The 21186-nt window shown below is 47.8% G+C and overlaps 1 protein-coding gene and 1 pseudogene across 8 annotated transcripts in view; both read right to left on the bottom strand.

Moving 5' to 3' along the window:
• LOC144132498 (uncharacterized) overlaps window positions 1-21186 on the bottom strand; it is a 79320-nt gene that overhangs the window by 5634 nt on the left and 52500 nt on the right. For 3 of the 8 annotated variants that reach the window (XR_013314830.1, XR_013314831.1, XR_013314829.1), the window contains exon 4: window positions 1160-1274. The exons of 4 other annotated variants lie outside the window; for them this stretch is intronic. Coding sequence is in view for 1 of the 4 variants with exons in the window: in XM_077664954.1 (XP_077521080.1) it covers window positions 19116-19251 (136 nt within the window). In the remaining 3 variants the exon portion in view is untranslated. Of the gene's footprint in view, window positions 1-1159; window positions 1275-17747; window positions 19252-21186 lie in introns of those variants that run through there. One more of the 8 variants, XM_077664954.1, reaches the window with a different exon arrangement.
• On the bottom strand, window positions 3763-4940 carry LOC144133629 (uncharacterized; annotated as a pseudogene).

Raw genomic sequence — 21186 nt, 5'->3', positions numbered from 1 at the left:
CTGGGTACATGACAGTTCCTGTTTGGCACAGTAATATGCAAGAAGCAGGAAATAAGTCGCACATACACAGCCTAATATGTCAGGCAATGATTTAGCAAACAAACAAGAAGCCATAGGTGCGAGCAGCTATATGCTGAACACCTACAACGAAGTAGGAAATGCCCCTCAAAGAAGGCCTTCCAACCAATGGCGGCGACCAATCCTCATGATTTCACAGTCAATCTCCTTGCAGTTGCCAGCCACTTGCAATATCACATACAGTCAAGAGGATTAAACGAGACGCCAGGACAATAGGTCAACACAACTGGTTAAAAGGCCTCCTTTGAGCGGCATTTGCAACTTCATTCTTGAGTTATATCCAACTATAGCTTGCTGGTTGGTCTAGTTGGGTTGCACGCCTGTGAAGAGGTGGCACTCTGGCAGCTTCTACAGCAATGCTACAATTTGGCCCTGAATATAACATTCCCTTATACAGATGTATTTCTGAGGGGAAAAAATGGCAATTTGTGAAACAAAAGTGGAGGCTTTCTTATGCTGACCTATACAAGATCTTTCATTGTGATGTTGGTTCAGATCACCTAAATGCCAATTTAAGAGTGTATTGTTAAACTACTAACATACATCACAGACAAATTATTTGAACGCATGTTTACAACTTTTTAGCAGATATAGTCAAGGTTACTTGTTGATCTATAACCTTGACCAAAGGAGGTGAACTGACCAAAATTACATGACAAAAAAAAGAATGGATGGTTCTGAGTAATAATTCTCAGTATGGTAGCTCACCAGCACTGCCTCAAATAAAATTGACTGGCTTCTCTAAAAGATGTTGCTACTTCAAGGTTAAGTCCTTGAAAGGGTGCACAACCTAGAAATGAATCCAGAGGAGCACTGCAACTCTAAAGCTAACTCAAGAAGCTGACCTATACATGGATTGCACATGACGTCACAGGTGTCATGATCGAACGCGGAGCCCAGCTTCCACGGTGAAGGCTGGAGGAAGTCGTGACATGCGCCTTATAAAAATGCAGAGGCTTTCGCCACACTTTCGGTCTCAAATAAGCCGGTCGCTATGACATCTGTGCAACCCAACTATAAGAAAACAAATATGTGGTATGTAGCAAATTCAGTCATTCAAATGTACTAAAGATAGCCTTACCATCATTGGTTCTCGCGGGATGCAAGCACCATGAGCAGCCGTAATATCCATTGAATTGTGTAAAGTGCTGCATAGCTGCTCTAGCAGGCGAATCTATGCAACTGAAGCATTAGGCCTGTAATCAATGAACAGCAAATCAGGTTAAGGTGTAAACAAGCTTAAAACAGTGACAAACTACTACAGTAAAAGCTCGTTAATTCGAATTCCACGGGGTCGCCAGGCCAGTTCGAATTAACCAAAATTCGAACTAATGAAAGTGAGCAAAAATAGACGCGTTTGATGCCCGGAGGGCACGAAAAACATTTATTTAGCAAAACAATCTGTTATCATCTTCTGCTTCTTCTCTCTGAGGGCTACCGTAGTCACTCGGTCTTCTAGCGCGCGAATGCGACGCAGGGAGTCTTCTTCCCCCTCTTCAAAGCTGAAGAAAAGGCGCGTGACTTTCAGCGCTCCCATAACTTCTGCCGTGGATGGACGCACGGGCTCTTGCTCCTCGTCGTCGTCCTCGTCTTCTGCCTCTTCTGAGACAGATTGCTCCCCAACAATTTCAGCGACAATGTCCTCATCACTTCGGGCACCGCACACTGCTGCATCGCTGTCTACTTCAACGTAATCATCAAAACTAACGTCCTGCAGCACAGCACGCACAGCCGCAGGCAGAGGTTCTGGACTCCCATCGTCGCCACTTTCTTCCATACTTCCAGCAGCAAAGCCACAGTGGTGGAAGCAGTTTGCAATTGTGGACGGCGTGACCTGCTCTCATGCACGCACCAACATGTGCATTGCTGTGAGCAATGTGATGGTGCTGGTCTTCTGGTTTCCAGTGCACAAAATCTTGCGCTCCATCATGTGGCGCCTGTAGAAACATTTAATGTTTCTAATCACCCCCTGATCCATTGGCTGCAAGGCCGCAGTCGTGTTGGCGGGCAAAAATACTAGCCTTGTGGCTTTCAGCTCGGCGTCGACTTTGTGTGCCGAGCAGTTATCCACAATGAGAACTTGACGCTTCCCTACCTCCATCCTCCGATCGAATTTCAGGAGCCATTTTTTAAACAATTCGCCCATCATCCACGCCTTGCTGTTGGCAGCGTAATTTGTCGGCAGTGTCCTAATGTTCTTGAAACACCGAGGCTTCTGTGCCTTTCCGACAACAAAAAGAGGGACCTTCTCCGTCCCGGTCATATTAGCGGCGACCAGAACAGTAATCCGCTCTTTGCTTCGCTTGCTGCCAGCGCAGCTGTCCCCTTTAAATGTTACTGTTCTGTCGGGCTGGAGCTTATAAAACAAAGCCATCCCATCAGCATTGAATATATCTTGTGCCGAGTAGCTTTCTAAGTTCTGCTGCAGAGCACCGCTTCGCCACGTGGCACAAGTTTCTGCGTCCACTTCTTTGGCTTCTCCGGACAACACCCGGAAGACAAGATTATGTCTGTCTCGAAAGCGGTGAAACCATCCTTCGGAGGCTACAAAACCTTCCACATTCATGCGCAGGGCGAAATCAGCCGCCTTCGCCATGATAATTGGGCCGCTCAGTGGAATGTCTGCGCTTCTCATTTCCTTCACCCACGTGATCACAGCGGTCTCAATTTCCGGATACTTGGCTAATCGGAGCCTTTTTCTGTTGCTGGCGAAATCTTCGGTTTCGTAGGCATTCTCGATGGCCTTCTATTTCGGACGTAGGTCGACAACGTGCTTGGTGGAATCCCGTGCTTTTTCGCGATTTCCACTTTGCTGGCCTTCCATTCGTCCACCTCGCGTAAAATCGCCACTTTCTCCTTCAGAGTCTTGGCGTAGTATTTCCCACGCGAACACGTCTCGCGGACACACGCTCACAGCAAGCGGCGTGCAAAACGAGGGCTAAAACACTAAAACGTCGTTCCTCGAAGCAGTCGCGGCAGGAAAGACTGGTTAGTACTTGTTCCAGCACCCTAGCAGCGCCCCGATGGTTGTGCCATCTATCACTCTGCCGTGAAAGCTTCCAACGATGGTTTTCAACAGCGGCGCTTGGCGGCGCGCAGTTTGAATTATGGGTGGCGGCGCCAATTTTTGAGTGAATTATTGAGCTGTTACGCGCATAGACATCTATGCACTGCGGACCAGACCACGATGACTATTTCGAATTATCCAAAATTTCTAATTAATGAGTTGTGAATTAACGAGCTTTCACTGTACAAGGAATGAAAGACAGCATAATCTTTGAAGATATATGCCAAGTTTGAGTGGGCTTCGTATTCATGCCTATTTCTTTGAAAAACATGCCCTCTATGTGCTCCCACTAGGGCTTTATTCATCACACATTGGCCGTTGACTAGAAAGTTGACGGATGTGCCACGTGTACTGTTCACGAAAGCACGGTAGTACTTGCAACACTACAACAGTGCCTAAACGTGGTGCTAAAAGAAATGACAGAGAAAGTAATTGGCAGTACTAGCTATATCGAGTGCAACGGCATTAACAGATATTAAAAATACATTTAGGCTCCCAATTTTACAATGGCTTACATATTTACTTTAAATACGCAAGAAATGCAGCACATAAGTGCACATCTGTCACGCAAAGCGACACACTTGCGTGCATTTTGAATTAAATAAACCGCATTACTTTCACTTATAATAAATTGCTTCAAATAGGATATTTCCCTTTGAAACCATGGACTCAGTGCCAGCTCTCCAAGTCACACCATTGCTACTTAGTTCTTCCATCTGTCTGACAAATGCGTTGAGGAAGAGAGTCATATCAGGATGCACCTGACCATATACAACAGTACATTTTTTTGCCGCACACGCGGTGGAAGTTCATTTATGGTTAACTGTATTGGCCAGATGGAGTATTTTGAAGACTGGGCCGCCAACGACATTGAATGTAAGGCTCAGGTCATCTGAGGACATGTTTCGCCTAAATTCTCTGTACATTGACCTGTCTGTAATATCACACATCTCGTCCGTGTCTAGTTGATGCCTCAGGTTGATCGTTTGGAGCCTACCGTGAAGTATGTTAGCAACTGAAGCATCCGTGAGGAGTGATGACAGCTGTTGTCGAACATGCAAAGTTATAAAGAAATGTCCATCGAGTAACATTCGCCGGCCACTGTAGTGGCGTCCGCACATGGAGCAGTTTCCCTGTACACGATTTCTCGCAGCAAGATCTGGAATTTCTGCGACAAGCTTCATGCACGGCGAGCAGTAAAAGTGGAACTTCGCCTTAGTATCGTTTTAAGAAAAGCGTTGGAGTTGGAATTCACGATACTTCGTTGATGGAAGATCATGCCTATCAATATATAATATGTCTTTGAAGCGTTTCAATTGCCTTCCAAGACAATCCATACTCAATGGCAAAATTCACAGTCAGTGCAAGTCCTCAACGGTTAAATCACTGCATTGCATCTGATCTGACGTCTCAGGGTGCTCGGAAAAGTCAGGCAGTTGCGTGTGATCACTTGACGATGTAGGAGTTTCCGTAGGACCTAACCAATTATAGCTGCTGCCATAATCATCCCCATCATGATGCGTGGCCTGTGGTGATGTCTGCGCTGGTGAAGGTGACCGCATAGGTCCTTGCTCTGGCGAAGCTGAGCGTGTAGATCCTTGCGCTGGCGATGGTGGCGGCCGCAGAGATCCTTGCGCTGTTGACGTCGGGTGCGTATCCCCTTGCACTGGCGACGATTGCCGCATAGGCCCTTCAGCTGGAGACGGTGGGCGCGCAGACATCCGAAGATAACTTCTGGTGGAACTCGGAAGACCAGCATTGCTGCCTGGGTCAAGGTAGCGCTGGTACCACTCATTCCTGCAGCCCATTCTTTCAGCTCACTGTGACAATAATACCACGGCCACCATCTGAATAGCACTTGAACGTCGACCGAAGAGAAGCCCTAGGCCTGTCACCTAGAGGCGGGGATTGCTGTTGCAGGACTTGCATATGTGGCTTTCTCTTTGTATTGGGCGGCCCTTACGAAAAAAAAAACTATAAGTGTCCTAGCCTATTTTGCAGGAGGCCCTACAGTTACAGAAAATATACTAGTTCACTGCACTACAGTCGTCGAATTGAACGAAGCGTCTAGTTGGATTTGGATTAGATTTGGACAACCTGGAGTGGTGAAAAAGTCGATGTGGCTATCCTTCAAGAGCTCATTGAACTGATTTATGAGTAAATTAGCACATTTAATTACATGAACATGCCACTAAAACTTAATTAGTAACTGTGCATCAATTGTTTTGTTTTAAACCAGTTTTGAAAAACTTGCTTGCTGACTACCTTTTTCTTGTCCGAAGTTGGTCACGTCGATTTTTGGAGATAGCAACATTGGGTACCTGTGTACCTTTCTTTTCCCCTTCTTTCCTGCCTTCTCGGAGTGCACTGACGAGTATCGACCCCCTTCTCTGTTCTATCATACTGTGGCGGCTTTTAGCTTTTTAAATTACTTCGCTAATCCGAACTTATTATTCAGTTATTCTGCGGCTGATCTGCGCTTGCAGAGTTATTAGTGATCCTTGGTGCGCATCACGCTCCACAGACACGTGCAATGTTTGCCGTTGTCAGGTTCGTGCACGATATAGACAAGAAGTTGAACGTGATTCCTGCAAAGGATATAACGAATTTCAACCCTAAAAACAACACAGACTTCAATATGCAGTCTGTGTACATCGCGTTCTGGAGAGATCCGCTGGACGGAAAGGACAGCGGTCATTACAGCGCCCAAGTCCTGATGCTAGAAGGTAAGGGCTCAGTTTTGTGCACCTTAATTGCATGAGATTTTGCCACACGAACTGGGTTACTATAATATATGTGTGTGTATGTCTGAATTTCTCACTGCAGAGTCAAAAAAAGAAATGCAGGAAAGGATGGAAAAAAAAAGACGCGATGCCGAAAATTCTAGATTCGCATGATTCATCAAGTGAGACGTGAAGATCAGGAAACAGCAGCCCAAAAGACGAAGGTGTGCTTGCATTGTGCAGTGTTATATCTTGTTTCATTGTGCTATCTCGTGAAATTTTACGTGCGATGTGTTGTAGTGTATGCTTGTTGCAGCACATCCTGTTTTTTTTGTTTTTTGTTCTTTAGAAGCAAAAGCGAACTATGCTGGCATCCAAAAAGCCGAGTATGAGGCCATACTAAAAAAAACATGGACGATGCCAGAAGCAAAACACTGCCAGCTCAAAGCTGCGACAGTCGCCAAGTGGTAAGTAGCATGCCTGCTTAGCTATAAGCTGCCTTATAATTATCAGACACTTTTAAATGTCACAGATTAAATCTGAGACCGTGAATGATAATTCTTTATAGGCCAATAAGCGAGCATGTCGTGCATCCACAGAGTCTCCGTCTGAAAGTGATGATTCACATTGTGCGAAAAGTGAGCTACGGGAGGCGATAAACCAGAAAAACTTCTGGAAGAAAAGGGTGAAAAAGCTAGAGCAGGCGAGATTATTTCTTCGGGAACAAGTCACGAGCCTGCAGCGGTGCCTGGAGAGAAAGATTTTTCAATGTATGATGCCTCGCTTCCATTTTGCTTTGACAATTTACTACTTCAGAGCTTTTCATTATTGCATTTGCAGAAATGTGCAATTTATTTTAATGCAGTGGGCACAAAACTGGACGGAGCCGTGTAAGCAGCTGGCAAGAGTGCAGCAGGTTTGGTACAGTTTCAGCCTATCTTAGTGATCTTTCACTCGGCTATCGTGGGCACATTTATGTCAGCCTATCATGGAAATTGTCGCTAGCGTGATGATGTTGGAAATGCACTGTTCTGTGTCTTCCCTTTCTCTTCCGTCATCTCCGTTGCACTGTTGCTAACAGTATGTTTCAGCAAATAGCCCAAGCTTTCACTTAAGTACTTGCTGAGAATTTTTTCGCACAAAGAAAAACGTGAAATGTTTTAACATATTCCGCCATTTCAAGGCTAAGTCTGCTCAATATTTTTGTCCCAGAATTATCTTCCAGCGTCCCAGAACATATGCTGCCGTCTTCAGAGCAGGCCACAGCTGTTTGCACACGTAAGTACCTTATGCCTGCTTGAGTCAAGAAAGCTAACGTTTCAAATATAGCAGGCTTATATTAACTGCAATGTGGTCCAACTGCAAAACCTACAGCCGTTGCAAGTACTTCACAGGAACAAGAGAAGGCTGCATGCTGCAAGTTTTTCTTATGCTACAATTTCCACTACAAAATGTGACCTTTCATAACGGCAAAATTCTATCCATCGCAGCTTCAAACCCAGCAGAAGATGCACAGCTGCCTCATTTACATAAGTTTATTACTTCATGTAGCATTTTATGGCTCAACATCCCAAAGAACAATGTTTAAAAATTCATTTGTAATTTGAGCAGCAAGGGAGGGCTTCATATTACTGGACGATGGATCTGTGAGTGGCAGTACTTTTTGTTTCGGCTTCCAGAAATCATTCCTAGCAGTGATATCTTTGCGAACGATGTGAATAGGTTATAAGCATGCATTTGTCCTTTTCTTTTTGTTCTCTCTTGTTCTGTTAAAAGTGTAAAGACGAAGATGTGACAACGAGGTAGCGGCAGTGCTATCGCTGAGCGCGTGCTGCTGCCGGGCTCTAGAATAACCGCGGACGCCTAGAAGGCCTCGTTCTGCGCCTGGTTCTGCCTTCCTGGTTCTGGTGGTGCCTGAGCTATTAAACCCCCTTTCAAGTGGTGGAGGTTGCTCCTGATCCCGTCCTGGAGCTCCGCAGCAGCACTGTAACGTCAGCAATGCTGAATAACGCCCCCCTGGCTCCCCAGCCACTGGCTGCTCCGCTTGTCTGCTCCGGCACGACTCGACAACGGGTCCCGGCTGTCTTCAGTGGGCTCGGCGACTCTGACGTCGAGGACTAGCTGGCTTCCTACGAGCGGGTCAGCACGCACAACCGCTGGGACGACGCCATGAAACTAAACGTCATCTTTTACGTGGCTGATGTCGCCAACCTCTGGTTCCGTAACCACGAAGCCGATATCGCCACATGGTCCACGTTCAAGACGAGCTTCACTGAGGTATTTGGCCGTCCTGGCGTGCGCAAACTTCACGCCGAACAGCACTTACGCGAACGGGCTCAGCAGCCTGGCGAGACATTTACTAGTTATATTGAGGACGTGGTGGATCTTTGCAAGCGCGTGAACAGCGATATGACCGAGGCTGATAAGATCCAAAATATCATGAAGGGTATCCATGAAGATGCGTTCCAAATGCTTCTAGCCAAGCAGCCGGCCACCGTGGCCTCCGTCATCAGCTTGTGCCAGAGCTACGCAGAGCTCCGCAAGCAACGTGTCCTCGCTCGTCGCACCGTACAGCCTGCCGACGTCTTGTCCGCTGATGTCGAGACCGCAGGAGGGCAGCAGCTCAGGCATGACATTCAGAAGTTCATTCAAGAGGAGATCGCACGCCAACTAGCGCTCATCTCTGGAGTTCAGAACCCCCACCAGCGCTGTCTCCCACCCTTCAGCAGACGATCCGAGCCCAAGTCGCGGAGGCCCTGCTACCCCTAACCCAGCAACCTGTGGCTGCCCCTCTTACGTACGCCGCCGTTCTTGCCAGACCACCATCCCATCCCTTGAGCCCTTTTCAAGACGCCACTCAAGCGCCGCCACCTTCGACGCCCCCGCCTGATTTCTCGTATTGGGCTCAGGTGGCACAACCGTCGCCTCGCTTCACGCCGGCAGTCTCGCACTACGGTCGTTTGTGGCGTACTCGCGACAATAGGCCTATTTGCTTTGCCTGCGGCTTCGCCGGACATGTAGCCCGCTACTGCCGCAGACGTCCTTCTTCGCCTGCTGACGTCCTGCCACCATCTGCGTATGGGTCTTACATACAGCCGCCCCGCGTGCAAGCGGACCCATTGCCTCCTGCCTTCTCCACCAACCGCCAGGCTGACTTCCGGCAGTCTCAATTCACCAGCAACGCATGCCACAAGCCTTACTTGACTTGAAAGACGACTTGCGCCCGACTTGGCTCGATCGAAGTCGGGCCAAGCCGGTTCAAAACTCAAGACACAGCATAGGCTGTCTTGGGAGCGACTTCGCGCATATTTTTCAAAATGGCCGCCACCCGAAGGGACGTTGCTCGGCGTATCGCTGCTTTCGAGTTCGCGTGCCATGCCGTCGAAGTTGCATTTTCGGAGGCATACTGTATGCCTCCGATACCAAGACCGGCCATTCGTGACCGGGGAAACCCGATGGAACTGTTCGATGAGGAACAGTTCCTATCGCGGTACCGCTTCACGAAGAGCACAGTGCGCCGACCGCTCGCTATGCTGCCCGTGCGGGAAAGCAGCGATAACAGAGGACAGCCAGTGCCTCCCATGCTCCAGCTGCTGATGGCTCTGAGATTTTACGGCGCAGGAACCTTTCAAACGGTAACTGGAGATCTGGTCCGGATCCCGCAGTTGACTGTGTGCCGTGCTGTCGGGAAGATGACCCTCCTCATAGCCCACAAGAAAAACATACTGAAAATAGAGTGGCAAGGTGTAATTTACTCTGATAAAGCAAATATAGAGAGGGCCTTTTATGAATCCTATAGCGGGATTTTTGGTTACACTAAAGTAAGAACCGAAGACTTTAAAACCTGTTTCCTGTCCTTAATGCCGAAGCTTAGTGATGAAACGAAAGAACAGTTAGAAGTGGCTATTTAAACCAAAGTGCGGAAAGCCATACAAGACCTCAACCCTGGAAAGTCTCCGGGACCAGATGGGCTAGTAACATCGCTCTATAAGGCATTCATGAATGATTTTGCACAAGTTCTGGCTGCGTTGTTTAATGAGGCTTATGACAAGGATATGCTTTCCCCATCATTTTTAACAGCCTATACAATTTTAATACCAAAAAGCGACGATAAACTAGCCTGCGACAAGTTACCGCTTACCGACCAATATCACTGACGAATGTAGGTTATAAGATCTTCACAAAAATTCTGGCTAAACGACTCCAAACTGTTATGCAAGAATTAGTAGGGCCACATCAGACCTGTAGTATAAAAGGTCGCACCATATATACCAACATCCACACAGTCCGATCTGTGCTCGAGTGTTGCGACGTCATGCATGAAAGCATCGCAATGCTCCAGCTTGATCTAGAGAAAGCCTTTGACAGCGTGACACATAACCTCTTGTTCTCTGTTAGAGCACGTGAATGCCGGATCAGTCATTTGCCAGGGCATGGCCATGGCGTACAGGGGATGCACGACACGGTTGTTAGTGAATAAAGGGGTAGGTGCGCACATCCAAGTGCAACGCTGTGCGTCAAGGCTGACCCGTCATCATTGCTATTTTGTTTGTATATTGAACCCTTTTGTTTGAGCATAAATCAAAGTAGCACTATTCATGGTTGTCGCCTGCATGCGGCCGAAGTCCACGTTCTCGCGTATGCAGATGACATTGCCGTATTATGTGCTGACTACGAAAGCGTTCGTGTTGTGGTTGAAACTGTGAAAAACTTTTGTTCTGGGAGTGGGAGCGCTGCGAACTGGGCTAAAGTTTGGGGTTCTGGCACGGCGATTGGCCCACAACCCCAACAATTTTCGCGAACATGCCTTCGACAGTAACCCCAGTAAAATATTTAGGAGTGCCATTGGAGAATTGGTTGGTTTATGGGGCTTAATGTCCCAAAGCGACTCTGGCTGTGAGAGATACCGTAGTGAAGGGCTCCGGAAATTTCGACCACCTGGGGTTCTTTAACGTGCACTGACATCGCACAGCACATGGGCCTCTAGAATTTCGCCTCCATCGAAATTCGACCACAGCGGCCGGGATCGAACCCGCGTTTTTTGGGCCAGCAGCCGAACACCATAACCACTCAGCCACAGCGGTGGCTGCTGCAGAATTACCGCGGTAGTGTGCCGTATTGAAAACGCGAAGTTGCTGAAGTGCGTGAAGTGCTATTTTTGTGCGTGCCACAATATGTGACATATTTTTTGTAACCAAGCTTTGGTACATTATGCACCGGGTTTTTGCGGTTTTTGTATGGGGAAGCACTTGGGAGCGGACACGGCGAACCAATCTGTTTCATCGTGTCCGATCTGGAGGAGTAGGTTTGGCGCATTTGTATCTACGCCAGTTGGTGAATCGATTTATGTTCTTTCAGGACGTCAATGGCCCTTTTCTGCGAACTGTTTGTCAAGTTAGGCTGGGTAGGGTCTTGCCAAATTTAGTTGTTAGTTCGGCGACTATGCAAGGGGGAATTTTCGGCTTCCTTAGAGAGGTGTACATGGCATGTCGCATCTTGCAAGAGCGATTTTCAATGGAATATCTGTCAGCTGTATCGCAAAAGAAACTTTATGACGTGTGTAATGTCTTTCCTCCGGTCCCATTGTACAGGTCATACTGTGCAGGTTCATGGCAGACAGTTCTAAAACAAGTGAAAAGCATGGCTGTACCAGGTGGAGTTAAAAGTTTCTTTTTTTAAGCTCCATACGAACACTCTTGAAGTCAGGACGTATCTAGAAAAGAAGTTTTTTTTGTACGTTGGGTAAATCATTGTTTCATATGCCGAAAGCCGGAAACAATTGAACACGTCTTAGACTGTTGGGAAGCCTTTTTCTTTTGGGACATTCTACAACGCACGATTAAAAGACTTACCGGTGGATGCTTTCGGAATCAGATTTTTGCCTGTTGACAATGAATACGGGGTTCCTTTCGACATGATCATGATATTGGGCCTGCACAGTATTTGGCGATCCAGGATGGCAGTCAGACATGCGGACATTGAAGCGAGGCCGATAAGAGTATTTTCGTGAATCTGTTGGAAGAGTTATTTAAGGCCACAAGATACAAGACCCAGTGCCTGAGTGGCTTCCGAGAATGGAAGCTTTGTTATACAATAATAATAATAATAGGTTTTGGGGGAAAGGAAATGATGCAGTACCTGTCTCATATATCTTTGGACATCTGAACCGCGCCTTAAAGGAAGGGATAAAAGAGGGAGTGAAAGAAGAAAGGAAGAGAGGTGCCGTAGTGGAGGGCTCCGGAATAATTTCGACCACCTGCGGGTCTTTAAAATGCACCAACATCCCACAGCACACGGGCGCCTTAACGTTTTGCCTCCATAAAAACGCAGGCGCCGCGGTGGGGTTCGAACCTGGGAACTCCGGATCAGTAGCCAAGCGCCCTAACCACTGAGCCACTGCGGCGGGTAGCTTTGTTATGCATGCGCGAATTTTAATGTGTTTACGTAACCCCAAGTGCAGGTGACGTAGTTTTAGCATCTGTGTTGTGTTGTTCACGTGGATTGACTTGTAAAGGACATGCTGAAGTCGGCAATAAAGAAAAAAAAGAGCCATTGTGTTGGAGTGGTAGCGTCTCCGCCTCAAGCGCCAAAGACCCTGGCTCGATTCCCGGCCTCAACACAGGGTTTTTTTATTCAGTGAATGTGCGGGGGGTTGACAGCGCGATTGGTCCCGTGACCAGTCGCGTGGTTTGTCACATGGTGCGGTTTCCAAATGCACAGACCGGCGACGCGCACGTGGCGGCGGCGGCTCCGGTGTGCCAGCTGTGCGCTTTGTGACGTCACTGCCCCTCGCGCATGCGCAGCACGACTCTTCAGGAGCCACGCAAAACTGGTCAATCTTGGCCAGTGTAGCTTATGCTACAAAAGATGGCAGAACTCAGGAGAAAGTGTGCCCAATGACTGCAAGAAAAAACAAGTGTCAATGCACCCAAGGCTTTAAATGTGCCTAGTCGCACTGCGAATGCATGCCTAGATTGCAGGGGCAGAGGCTTGCCTCACCGGATCAGGCCTTCCGGGCCCCCGCGATCAAGAGGCATAAGGATCATGAGTACACAAGGCCTGTGAAAAACACAAGTGTCAGAGCCTGGATAAGAATACCTACACAACAAAAAGATTGATTTCAAGAATCACTTCAGAACGATTATACAGTCATTCCATTGGAATAATCAATCTACAAGGTCCCCACATGTGGAGATAGGATATGTACCCCTGCATCTCTCTTTTATGTGCGCCGTTGTTTGGGCAATCCAGAAATTTCGCCCCTACTTGTACGGCCATCACTTCACCATTGTCACCGATCATCACGCGCTCTGTTGGTTGTCGACACTGAAGAACTTGTCAGGCCGTTTGGGTCGCTGGGTGCTACGTCTTCAGGAGTACATGTTCACTATCACCTACAAATCCGGGAGAAAACACCTCGATGCTGACGCCGTCTAGATGCCCGTTGCCTGACTCCCGGACTCACGCTGGGGCCCCCTCAACAACGTGCCCTTCACCTCAGGCGTCCGACCTCCCTCTGGATTGTGTACCCATTGTTGTTGCACCAGTCGACGTCCATGCCGATTTGTCCTCCCATCAGCTGGCTGATCCATACTGCCGCACTATCATCGATCGTCTCCGAGGTCAATCAGCGGCACCCAACAGTCGCTTGCGCCGCCAGCTTCGCCAGTTCAGATTTCAGCGCGGCACACTCTACCGCTACACCTACCACCCTACGGGTCACCGGTGCGTTCCCGTTGTGCCTCGCTCCCTTCGTCTTCAAGTTTTGCAGGCTTACCACGACGCCTCTGCCGGTCATTTGGGTCACCTAAATACGTATGACCGTATCAAGAGCCGATACTTCTGGCCTGGGCTCTCTACTAGCATCGCCAAATACATATCCTCCTGTGTGTCTTGCCAGCGTCGCAAGCGGTCAACATCCGTTCCTGCCGGCCTCCTACAGCCTCTTCCTTGCCCATCCGTGCCTTTCGACACCGTCGCCATCGACTTGTTTGGTCCCTTTCCCCTTACGCCAGCTGGCCACCGTTGGGTTGTCACCGCCATTGACCACCTGACGCGGTATGAAGAAACATCCCCGCTTCACTCTGGTGCCGCTTCTGAAGTCGCCGACTTTTTCTTGCATGCGATAGTGTTGCGCCATGGTGCTCCTCGTGTCCTGATCAGCGACCGTTGGAAGACATTTTTGTCCCATGTGCTTGAAGAGGTCTTCCGCGCCACCAACACTGTCCACAAGACATGTTCTAGCTACCATCCTCAAACCAACGGCCTCATCGAGCGCTTTCACCGTACCCTGTCTGACAAGATATCTATGTACAATTCCGCAGCTCAACGCACCACTGGCTACAGCCCTTTCTTCTTTGTTTATGGCCGTGTTCCATCCTCATTGTTCGATACCGCCTTCTTTTCTGCTCCCGCATCTCCGTCTGCGTCTCTGGGCGAAGAGTTCGCTTCTCGGATGGCATATTGTCGCCACCTCACCCGCATCAACACCGAAGCCACTCAGCAAGACCGCAAACACTGCTATGACCTGCACCACCGTACGGTCTCCTTCTGACCCGGAGATGAGGTCCTCCTCTGGACACCCGTCCGCACGCCTGGACTGTGCGCAAAGTTTCTCCAGCGCTTTATCGGATCTTATCTTGTCGTCCAGCAAACATCTCCGGTCAACTACGTCGTTGTTCCCTCGCACCCCGTCATCGACCGCCGTCGCCGCTCTCAAGAAGTGGTTCATGTATCGCGGATGAAACTCTACACCCGTCGCCCCTCTTCTATTTTCTCCGTGGCCAGGATGGCCGCTTTCCTGCCGGGGAACTATTTGTGTGAGCGCTTTGCGCGAACTTTCACCTCTTTCATCTGTATATCCCCATCATCATCGTCGTCGCTTGCCTGGGCTCCAGGGAGCGCGCGCTGTGTGCCCGGCTGTTCCCGAATAAAAGACGCCTGTGCAAGCAGTGGCTCACAATAATTTTTTTCTGGAACTATACCATTGAAGCATTTCTTTACTGCTACACCATTTGCGCAAATATTTTGTTAGCAGAAGTGTAACAGAATTACTGCAAATTTGTTCAGTTCAGCTATGTTTTCTTTTGTGAACTTAGAATTATGTGAAATATGAGCTTTATAAAATTATCTTGAGTTCTTGAAGCGAAGACGCCTTGATTAAAATTTATGACCAAGCAGTAACGTCAAGGTAACGTGCTATACTTTTTTTCGGTAACGGTAATGCATTACCTTTGTTTTTAGGTAACGTAGGGCGGTAACGCGTTTTTTTTTTAGTGTAACGAGTAACGTACTTAGTTACATTTTTTCGGTAATGCCTACAACACTGTGTACAACGCAGCACACAGCTTCATGCGATCCATCGTGGAGCGCACCACGGGCGTGTTGAAGAGCCGCTTCCGGTGCCTGCAAAGGTACCGGACGCTCCAATACGAGCCGGAGCGAGCGGCCTTCACAATGGGAGCATGTGCTGCGCTGCACAACCTCTGTTTGGATGACCCCTTGCCAGAAGACGAGGATGCCACTGACCCCGACGACAACGAGCCACCTCCGGCTGCAGTCTATACGCAAGGCACTGCAAGCCGCATTACCTACCTGCGGGGGAGAGCCGTGCGCAACGGTATTGTTGAGCTTTTTCGAAGAACTCGTCTCCAGAGGCTGACATACCTGCGCACGGTGTGTCCCCAGTTGCGGCAGCAACTCCAGCGCTGCCAGCAATGAGGTCATCGACACCACCTCACAGGGTAACTGGTCAAGGTGCTTATTTGTGCAACACAGCAGCCACGGTAACTGTTGGCAGCGTCATCCCCTCATGTCAGTGTAGTGTACACTTGTGTGTGAGCAACTCTGCTTTGTGGCTGTGCCTTTAGCCGCAGCCCGCCAAGTGCCGACTTTTATTTTTTGTTTCCTGTGCGTGCCTGCAACCTACCGGTGGCAAAGAAGCAAGTATGCGCTCGTGCCTTGACTGCCAACGCCACATGACACACACTACCCGTACTGCTGGCGAGTTGCAGTCGCTATCTTGTCCGCCTTGCCCTTTCAACAGCGTTGGCATTGATTTATATGGGCCCCTCCCGTATATTGCTTCTGGCAAACGATGGATCATTGTTGCCGTCGATCACCTCACACGGTATGCTGAAACCACAGCGCTCTCTGCTGCCACGGCACAGGATGTGGCATCCTTTCTTCTGCGTCTGTTCATCCTTCGATACGGTGCCGCTCGAGAACTCCTCAGCGACAGAGGCCGTGTCTTTCCATCTGATGTCATCAAAGCTCTGCTCCGTGAGTGCAACGTCATTCATCGGACTTCCACCGCTTACCACCCTCAGACCAACGGCCTCACTGAATGCTTTAACCGCACTCTGGGGGACATGCTGGCTATGTACGTCGGTTCGAACCACACGACCTGGGACCTTATTCTCCCGTATATTACGGTCGCGTACAATACTGCTACGCAGTCTACGACAGGATTTTCTCCTTTCTTCCTCCTTTATGGCTGCCATCCCTCCGTTCCCATTGATACTCTTCGCCCCTACCACCCTGACGCACCTGAGTGCACCACCGTTTGCGAAACCGCCAGGCACGCTGAAGACTGCCGCCAGATCGCCCGGTCGCTCACGACAGCTACCCAGTCCCTTAAAAAAACACGCCACGATGAAGATCAACGTCCCCAGCATTTCTCGACCGGCTCTCTTGTCTGGCTGTGGATACCTCCCAGTACTCCAGGCCTCTCCCGGAAACTACTCGCTAAATACTAAGGGCCATATCGCATCTTGGAGCAAACATCTCCTGTCAACTATATTGTTGAGCCCCTCACGCCATCACCCGATCTCAGACGCCGCGGCCATGAGACTGTCCATATCCAGCGCCTCAAGAGATACTACGACCCCGCTGTCTTGTCCGCCCCTTAAGTCGCCAGGATGGCTCCTCTTCTGTTCGGGGGCCTTTGTAAGGAAGACGACGAGCATACGCGCGAGCCGCGTGGCCATCACCTGGTGCACGTTCCTGGCTGGACTAGCTGACCTCCGACTGCTGTTGGTGCTGCTCCTGTTAAGAAACTTCTCGGAATAAACCCTACCTTACAATTATTTGTTTTATTCATTGGGTTTCTGTTTATTTTTAGACTGACATGTTCACGCTTTACCACTGATAGCACACCTTCGTGGCAACAAACGTGACTGAACAGCAAACTTAATTGCAAAACTGGAAACACTGCTTGTTTAGCTTGGTGTTGTTGAGTTTGAAATACAGTTTCTTAGCAAAATAATACATTACTCGTTTTATTCACTGCGTCTTTACAGCAAAACATTACTCTACGGTCCCTTGTCGTACGATTAAATGGTTCCGGGGCGGAGCCCTGCTAATAGCCACCGCAACCTTGCTCCTCATTGGCTGATTCCACGGTCGACATCTCGCGGTGTCGTCATTTTGACGTCACGATCTCAAAATGTAGACTGTTTTTGAGAGCGATCCGTAATACCGCTGCAGATCTCAGAGCTTAGCCCTTTCTTCTTATGTTAAAGTTTAGCTGTGTGCTTTGGCTTAGATTATAATTTTTATTACTCCTTCCATTAAAGCATAGAGCTTCTGCATTGAATATGCTCATTTTATCATGACCATTTTTGTATCCACATAGTATGATCATGCATCAGATAGTACCTAAGTCGATTAATAGCAAAAAATCAAGTTTATGCTCTGCCTTTACTGCAACACACACTCCACACATTCTCATGTTTATACTTGCCAGGCCTTTTGCAATAATCGCTTGCTTGCGATGCTCAGTCCGTAGCCACAACAGTCGACTGCCATCAAGGCTTACAAGTGACTGTTTTGTTTTTTACGAATGACAGCCTTGATTAGCAGATTGTGACTGTGTTTCCTGTTCCTTCTCTCTTCCCTTTTTAATCCCCTCATTCCCGTCCCCAGTGCAGGGTAGCCAACCGGAAGCCTTTCTGGTTAACATCCCTGCCTTTCTCCCCTCTCTTTATCTCTTATTAGCTTACCAGGTTTAGGGATCCTGCTGAACAGGAAGACATATTAAATCAGTTTCTTTTACTTGCAATAATAAAACTTTCTTGTAACCTCGAGTCCATCATAATCAATTAACAAGAAATGCTATGTGGAATAAGCAAGCCTAGTTAGTGTCATTGGAGGCAAGAACAAAGGCATATATAAAATGCATGCAAAACCACATTTTTTTCACTTGGGCCCTGATAAATTATAGAATCTTTTCCACATAGAAGAGTGAGCTTTAACAGAGTACAACGGGGAGCCAGTTGGTCAGACATATTATAAACAAAAACGTAGCAACCGTCCTGTCTTCGCCCTTCTTCGTCCTGTCCATATGCTACGTTTTTGTTTATAATAAGAGTGAGTTTCTTTCATTTTGTTGAACTCTTACTGTGATCACATTTTTATGTGTTCATTGCGCTGCTTGCATTTCAGGTTGACGTCCCTCAACACACAAGGATAGGAAAATCTCTGCAAATGAAGGCGGCAAAAATAAGAGAACTTGAGCAGCAAAACGACCATGAAAACAGCAGAACCGAACAACGCATCTATGTGGTAATCTCGCCCATGGGTTTCCATCATGCTCATGAACTGGTGAAATGGCAGGCTCTCAACAAAGCTGTATTGGCACGAATTCGGGACCTTGTTTGTGACGGCGTGACGTCAGTACAGGAAGGGAAGAAATGTCTTGACTATTACGTACAAGATGTCCTGTTTGGAGAGAAAAACAAGCCATCAAGAAGATGTAGAGCATTCTTCCCAACAGAAGAAGACACAACCACATAGAGGCTGCTCTTTGCAAAGATAGGTTTAGCTCTTTTGATCAAGAAAATGCTAAGGAGTTAATTGATAAATATCGAAGAGAGGAGCCTGATAGCAAATTCTTTTACAGACAGTATAAGAAGAAAACTGAACAAATCACTTGCCTTCCAAGTGATGACGTTTCGGAGCAAATGAAGCAGGCATGTGAGGAAACACTCCTTTTTTGTTACCAGTCAAAATTTATGAAAAAAATACTCATAAAATATGTATAATCAGTTTCCTGCCTGGATGCAATGAACAAAAAGATAGACTATGCTCTGCCACTTTTCTTCAATGTCGTCAAGACGCCAAAAGGCTATGTGTGCGCACGTGTCTTCATAACACAGTTTGAAACAAGTGCCTGCATCGCAGAGGCAGTGGTACTTCAATCCGCAGTACTGGATGGTTGACTACAGTCAGGCAGAAATCAATGCCCTTCAGAGCAGCTTCCCCCAAAGCCAAATCACGATTTCCATAGAGAGCAGGCATGGAGAAGGTGGCTGAACAGGTCTGAGAGTTGCATTGTTGCAAAAGATGTCCTCTTTCTGCTGGGAAGAATAGCCAGTGCAGCCTCTGAGGAAGAAATGGATCAAGGTATTAATGATCTCAAAGCATCTCAGCAATGGGAAAATAAAAAATTCAGATGTTACATTGACACACATTGGCTGAGAGTGAAAGAAATGTGGTGGCGCATATAGATTAGGCTATGACGTAGTGCTGACGACAAATAATGGCACTGAAGCAGTATTACATCAAGAACAGCCATGGCAGAAAGTCTATGACAATGCTAATCTGCACACTTGACAAGTAATTTCTGCCTGACAGGCAACATCAGCACCAAAGGAAGGTAATGAGCCTGTCATCATCATATCGGACATACAAGAACAACATCCCAGAATATTTGCACAAGTGGCCACCGGCTTTTATTAAGCATGTAATGCAGAGGATGTTCACTGCATTGGAGTACATGCATGAAGACATCAAGACAAATCTGTGGCAGGGCGGTACCTTGTGCAGTCACGATCATCATCCAGCTGGCACACGTTGGATTTTGCAGGACCGAACCGAGCATGCCTGGATTTTGCAGCAACGAAGTTCCCGTGTAAGCACTTTTGTGCAGTGTTCAGGTTGACCGAGAGTTAATTTTCGGACCTTCCTGAAAGCTCGCTGAATTGGCCTCACATTGCTGTGACAGCCTGTACTACTGTTGATGATCAAGAATGCGAACCAGGCAGCCAGGAAGGGCATGGAGGAGGAGTAAGTCCTCAGGAAGTGGCAGCTCTTGGCATACCTCTATGTTCTTTGAACCAGCTGGAGATATACGAGCAGCACCTACGATTGTGCAAACAGAGAAGGCGAACAAGGACCACTGGCGTACTAGAGGCCGTGTTGGAAAACTGGCAGACGAGCTCCGCAAGACCATTGATGTTAACCCCTTAGAGTAAGCAATCACTCAGTGGGAGACCATGATACAAGAGGAAAATTTCACAAACAAGGAGCAATGATATCTGGAGATTGAAGCACCTGGCCATGACAGATGCCATAGCAGTGGGCTCAGGATAAATTTTCATGACCAGAGGATCTAAAATGCACTAGCATTGCACAACATAGAGGAATTGTTGCATCTTGTTTTGACTGAAATGTCACCTCAGCTGGAATTTAATCTTCAATGCCATGCTGAACAGTAGAGTGCCCGAGCCACTACAGTAGGTGTTTACCAGGAAATGTGGTTGCTATGAGACCGGCCGTACTGCATTTCGTAGGTGTGTGACTTCTTAAGAACCACACATTATTGCACATAGTGAAGACAGACAGAGGATAGCAGGATGCCATTCAAGATTTCTTGTTATTTCTTGGCCCAGTTTAACCACATCACGAGATACTTTCTCCCTCAAGGCTGAACCTGCTTGTGCTCAAGGGTCAACAAATGTGACAGCTGTTAACACGGTAATGCTCCCATCATCAAGACTATGCCCTCAGTTTTGGTGTACCACTAGAGTGTTCTTCAATAGAATTGCAGGAAGCGTGAAAGCTTTGCCTGCATCGACTACAAGGCACGCCACAGTGGAGGGCTCTGGATTAATTTAAACCACGCGAGGACCTTTAACATGCTCCAACATCGCAGGGCATGCAGGCACATTTTGACTTTTGCCTTCATTGAAAATATGGCCTCTATGGATGGGAATGAACCCGGGCCCTGAAACACTCTAATCCCTGACCTACCAGGGTGGGTCAGTGCAATACGAGAACTTGTCAAACAAACCCTGCAGGGATATCCCCAGGGAGGTAAAGCGCGGTGAGGAGGTTGTCATACACTCGAGCAGCGCCACCTTGCTACTCCCATAGTTGCCTGCACTTATTAGTTGTTTGCGCTACTGAAAATTAGGCTATTATTTTCAATATAGCTACACAGAACAGATTAAAAATAGACCTCTAAAACTTTAAAAATCCAAGAAGATGTTTGAGCATTATATCAAACTCTTTTTGTTGTTTCAAAATTTGAAATAT

The sequence above is a fragment of the Amblyomma americanum genome, chromosome 5 (assembly GCF_052857255.1).
Source record: "Amblyomma americanum isolate KBUSLIRL-KWMA chromosome 5, ASM5285725v1, whole genome shotgun sequence".
NCBI classification, from domain to species: Eukaryota; Metazoa; Arthropoda; class Arachnida; order Ixodida; family Ixodidae; genus Amblyomma; species Amblyomma americanum.
This window is presented reverse-complemented; position numbering and strand designations above follow the sequence as displayed.